Here is a 5,494-nt window from a genome sequence, read left to right as displayed (position 1 = left end):
GCCCCCGGCTCACCCCGCCGCTTCTCTCGGCGCCAGGCCGCGCCCCTAGCCGCGCAGCCACGCCCCCACGCTCCCTCCCATTGGTCATTGCAAGGGGAGAGGCCCACTGATTGGGCGAGAGGGGCGGAGCCTTCGGGAGTGGAAAAAGAGACTGGGCTCTCAGTGAGATACAAGGCTCTCAATCATCGTTTACGCCTGCGTACAAGTGTTGTGTGGGAGGACCTTTAACCTCCCTTCCACAGGCTTCGGGAAGACTGTTGGGGGTGGGGGGTGGGGCCGGCATGCGCAGGACTGCGCAAGTGCGGACTCGTCTCACAACTTTAGGTAGTTGGAGAGGATTTAAAGGGACAGGGTCTTAACTTCGCCAGAGGCTTCCCACAGCGATCATCAGTCGCTGTGAGTTACACAGCCCGAATCTCGGAAACGAGGGAATATACAGGTGCATTTTATAAAATGTTTTATACATTCGTTATCCCGTTTAACTCTTTTGCTTTCTCTTTAGGCTCGCGGGATCAAGAGTCCAGGAAGTCACACCCGGCTCCAATCAACTTTCTTAACTCTTAGGGATTGTTGTTTTCGCTTTACTGTTTAGAAAGCAAGTCTAGAAAGGCCTTTTAGTCCTGCTTTAGGCTAGATTTTTCTTCCTCAACTGAGAATGCTTTGCCCCGGGTTAACTAACCCTCCCTTTTAGGAGAAAAGAGAGGGAAGTCTGTAAAACCTGTGAAGCCTGGGGCCCTCCCTGGAACAATGATAATAGCTTTTCATATCTCTAATTCCAAAATCAATACAGAATGGATTCTACTTCCCTGGAGCTGAGATCTACTGCTTTTGTGCAGCCTTTGAGCTTAGACTGGCTTTTATGGTTTTAAATGGTTGGGGGGTGGGGGCGGAATCAAAGAAAGAATGTAACATTTTACAATGTGAAAAGGCTTGCACTGTCCATCTCGGTTTTCCTATAACACACATCTAGTGGACTGAGACTGTTCACTGACTACTGTGGAGGCAGAAGCTTGTACAGTCTAAAATGTTTATTTTTCAAGTCCTTTCTAGACAGTTTGGGCTGGGTGCCCGTGACTCATGCCTGTTATTGTAGCTACTCAGGAGGCTGAGATCTGAGGATCCCAGTTCAAAGCCAGCTAGGCAAGAAAGCCCCATGGGACTCTTATCTCCAATTAGCCAACACAGAAAGCTGGAAGTAGAGCTGTGGCTCAAGTGGTAGAGCACTGGGCTTAAACAAAAAAGTCCAGGGATAGCTCTGAAGCCTGGAGTTCAAGCCCCAATAGGACACACACACTCAAAAAATAAATAAATAAATCCTTCTCTCTGCTCTGTACAGGTGGTTTAAAGGACATTCATGAGTAATTATGATTCTAATTTAGTTTTTACCATATTTCAGTCTAATGCCAAACGTCAGTGAAATGTCCATCTTGGCCCTGGGGACAGAGACCCGCATTCTTGTGACTCTAGGTGGCTTTGGGCAACCCACTGCTCCTCCCTAAACTCTTGTTTATTCTCGCGTGCTCAGAATAAGATAGAAAGCTAGATCTTTTTACTTGGTAGGGACTAAGGAAATAGTCCCCACACCCCCACCCCAAATCTAGAAATCTTCAGGAAGGTAGGCTGGTACTAAGGCTGGTCAGAAAATGCTTGTGGGATGAATCAAGAGATATGCCTGTAATCCTAGCTACTCAGGAGGCTGAGATCTGAGGATTGTTGCTCAAAGGCTGCCCAGGCAGGAAAGTCTGTGAAACTCTTATCTCCAATTTACCTTCAGAAAAACAGAAGTGGCACTGTGGCTCAAAGGGTACAGCACTAGCTAGCCTTGAGCAGAAGAGCTCAGGGACAGTGCCCAGGTCCAGAGTTCAGGCCCCACAACTGACCAAAAGAAAAAAGATATCTGCCTGCCTTTGGCAGGGCAGGGGTATAGCTGTGCTCATTAGTTATGTATTACCAATAATAGAGCTGAGTGTAGTGACACACAGTTGTAATCCTGGAATCTGGGAGGGTCCAAAGCCCAAGGCTAACAACCAAGGCTACACAGGAAGACCCTGTCCTAAAAATAAAACAAAATAATAACTATTTGAGCTCATTTGATGTCCTAAATCCAAAGCTTGTTACTTTGTGAACATTATTTCTTTTTTTTTCTTGGTCAGTCCTGGGGTTTGAACTCTGGGCCTGGGCCCTGTCCCTTAGCTCTTCAGCTTCAGGTGAGCACTCTAAACCACTTGAGCCAGAGCACCACGTCCAGTTTTCTGGTGGTTTATTGGAGATAAGAATCTCATGGAGCCGGGCGCTGGTGGCTCATGCCTGTAATCCTAGCTACTCAGGAGGCTGAGATCTGAGGATCGAGGTTCAAAGCCAGCCCGGGCAGGAGAGACCATGAGACTCCTATCTCCAATAAACCACCAGAAAACCGGAAGTGGCGCTGTAGCTCAAGTGGTAGAGCGCTCACCTTGAGCTGAAGAGCTGAGGGACAGCGCCCAGGCCCAGAGTTCAAGCCCCATGACCGACAAAAAAAAAAAAAAAAACAAAGAATCTCATGGACTTTCCTGCCCTGGCTGATCTTGACCGTGATCCTCAGCTCTCAGCCTCCTGAGTAGCTAGGATTACAGGCGAGAGCCACTGGCACCCAGCACACTTGCAGCTTTTGCTGTTAATTGGAGATGGGGCCTTAGGACTTTTCTGCACAGGCTGGCTTCGAACTTTGATCCTCAGATCTCAGCCTTCTGAGTCACTAGAATCACATGTGTGAGCCACCAACACCTGGCTAAGGAGACATTAATAGCTCCATATTATGGGAGAGGAAACTGAAGCTATGTGCCCAAGTACATGAGGAACAAGCTCCACTTCTTTCCAGTAGGAGTGGAGGAAATGCCCCATTTACAAGGGGGTCCCCATTCCCCTGTTGTGGGAAGAGGGTGCAAAGATGGGGGCCCCCGGCTTGCTCTTTGTATCTCAGCCCCTAGTGTTCCTCAATATGACTGCTTCCTTTCAGGGTGCGTTCACTCCTTTCTCTGCTTCTAACCTCATTGGCCACATCTATTTCTCAGCAGTTGGCACTGTGAGTGCACACCTGAATCCCATGTACCCCACGCAGAGTATTGCACAGGACAAACAGAGCCCCAAACACTTTCTCCAGATGACTGGCTGCAAGTTCCATAGAAATCCAAGGGCAGGCCATCATCCACAACTGAGCTCAGGCCAGAGTAGGAAAGGAACAAGTGGATGCCAAATAATGACAGAGCAAAGGGACAAAAGTCTCTCGGGAGGGAAAATGGTATTGGGAGCCACAGATGCTTCTCGAGGATAGCTGAGAGGCAGTCAGGGCTACATTGGGACCTGAGCACAACTGAACCCAGTAATGTGTTCCAGAAGCATACTAAAAACCGGTTGGACTGGATGCTGGTGGTGCACACTTGTAATCCTAGCTACTCAGGAAGCTGAGATATGCGAATCATGGTTCAAAGCTAGCCGGGCAGGAAAGTTCCTGAGTCTCTCCAAATGACCGCCAGAAAGCCAGAAGTGGTGCTGTGGCTCTAGTGGTGGTAGCGTGCTAGCCTTGAGCTGAAGAGCTCAGGGACAGTGCTCAGGCCCAGACTTCAAGCCCCATGACGGGGCGGGGGGTGGGGGGGCCGGGAAGAAGCAGCAGCTCAGGAACAGTGCCATGCCTGAGTTCAAGCCCTAGAACTGCCCCCGCCCCCCACAAAAAAAACAACCACCAACAAAACCAGCCCCAAAATAGATTAATTTTAAGGTATGTCTATGTCTCAATAAAGATATTAAAAAAAAGAAGAAAAAAACTCTCAATAGCTGTGTCCTTCCTAGATGACATCAGATCAAATGCAACATCTGGGGCTAAGTGAGATTTCAGAGATATGAGATACAAGGCTTTCCTACCCTGTGTGAAACCCATGGTTCTAATCTATCCTGCCTCATTTTCATTCCCAGCCCCCTGTGGGTAGGGGAGGGAGTCATTTATTTCACCAGTCTCTGGTCTTCCCTCTGCTTTTCAGTCCTCATGCAATGTATTCAATTCCACATCACCAGCCCAGACCAGGGGAGGTAGAGGTGGGGTAGTGTGTGTGTGTGTGTATAGGGGTGGTGGTGGTGGTGGTGGTAATCTGTGTGGAGGACTGGATCTAGCTGGTTTCTTGATAAAGTGTGTCATCTAGGGCAAGACACGGCTCCTGTGGGTCTGGGCTCCCCAGTTTGGTGTTTAGGGGTGTGGGAGAGGTTTCACCTCCTGAGCTGAGGAGGTGGGCAAGCAGGGAGGAGAGTTAAAGGTCTCACTTGGTGGGGTGGGGTGGGGTGGGGTGGGGTGGGGGAATACTGGCTGGCTCTTCTATGGTCCAGTCTTGGATCCCAGCTTGGGGAAACTGCAGCCTCTTGGCTTTCTGTTGCTTCAAATGGCCAATAAATACCTCCTGGGTACCCATGCTCTTCTCATATGGGCTCCAGGGCCCAGAGCAGGGTGGTGCAGATTCTGAAAAGGGTCCCAGGGCCCTCTCTGACCTCACTGTCTAGGTTCATTACCTTCCCCTTCTGCTCAGTATAGACCAGCATTCAGCCCGGCAAAACTTCAGGGTGGAGATTTCACAGCAGTTGAGCAGAATAAAATGTGTCAGAGCCTAGGGTTCTGGGAAGGGGACTCAGGATGGCAGCTGGAGACTTTGGGTCAGATTGCCAAACTCCTGAATCCCTGCTGAGTGTCAGTCTTGGATACATTAGTAGAGGTTTCTTGTTTTGGTTTTGTTTTTAAATCAAGATCTCTTCCTCTGGCACATGTCGGGGTCTGAACGGTCAGGGGGCCCAGCTGCGTGGGAGTGGGAAGGTCCAGGGGAACACCTGCTCTCATGCTCTGCCGCCCCAGGTCTGTCCCTTTAAACCATAGACCATGATGTCACCGAAGACAGCACGAGATGGGAGGGGGACTGCAGGTCTGAGGATGGACTACATTTCCCAGCATCCTCTGGTGACCCACACCCCACCCCGAGATCTCTGACTCGCCAGTGCCGGACTATTAACTAGTCCAGCGCCAGTGTTCAAGGGATTTTGGAGGCGTCCAGCCATTCTGGGGTGAGGGAAGTGTTCCCAAAGGGATGGTCGGGACATAGATGGCCCAGGCCAAAGCCATGCGCCAGGCATAGCGTGCTGGGCCTCTTTCCTGCCAGGATCCTGGCGTATCTTACCCCCCCTCCCCCGCCTCCGTTCCTGGTGCAGACTCCAGCGTCTTCCTCTTTTCTTGCTCAGTCACCCTTTCCAGAATCTGGGGCTCCAGCCCCCAGCAGGAGCGCACCCCACCCCGCTCTCAGGCTTGGGAAGTCTCAGCCTCTACCCCAGGGTCTGGAGTTCGCTCTTGGGGGGTTACCCCGGCGGACAAGTCTCTCCCTTTAAGCCGGACCGGGACTACATTTCCCAGCGCCCCCCGGGCCGTCCTGACGCAGCTCCCCCCCACCGGGAGGTGCGGGGCGGGGCGGGCCAGGCCGGGGGGAGG

The 5,494-nt window shown here is 51.1% G+C and overlaps 1 protein-coding gene across 1 annotated transcript in view; it reads left to right on the top strand.

Moving 5' to 3' along the window:
• The first annotated feature begins 2,926 nt into the window (after nucleotides 1-2,926).
• Nucleotides 2,927-5,494, top strand: part of Ppp2r5b (protein phosphatase 2, regulatory subunit B', beta) — a 12,100-nt gene continuing 9,532 nt past the window's right edge. Inside the window, exon 1 of the mRNA XM_013020905.1 lies at nucleotides 2,927-2,996. Coding sequence (XP_012876359.1) covers nucleotides 2,927-2,996 — 70 coding nt within the window. The remainder of the gene's footprint in view (nucleotides 2,997-5,494) is intronic.

Source organism: Dipodomys ordii, unplaced genomic scaffold (genome assembly GCF_000151885.1).
Source record: "Dipodomys ordii isolate 6190 unplaced genomic scaffold, Dord_2.0 Scaffold54, whole genome shotgun sequence".
NCBI classification, from domain to species: Eukaryota; Metazoa; Chordata; class Mammalia; order Rodentia; family Heteromyidae; genus Dipodomys; species Dipodomys ordii.
The sequence above is the reverse complement of the archived record's forward strand: the minus strand, read 5'-3'. Positions and strand labels throughout refer to the sequence as shown.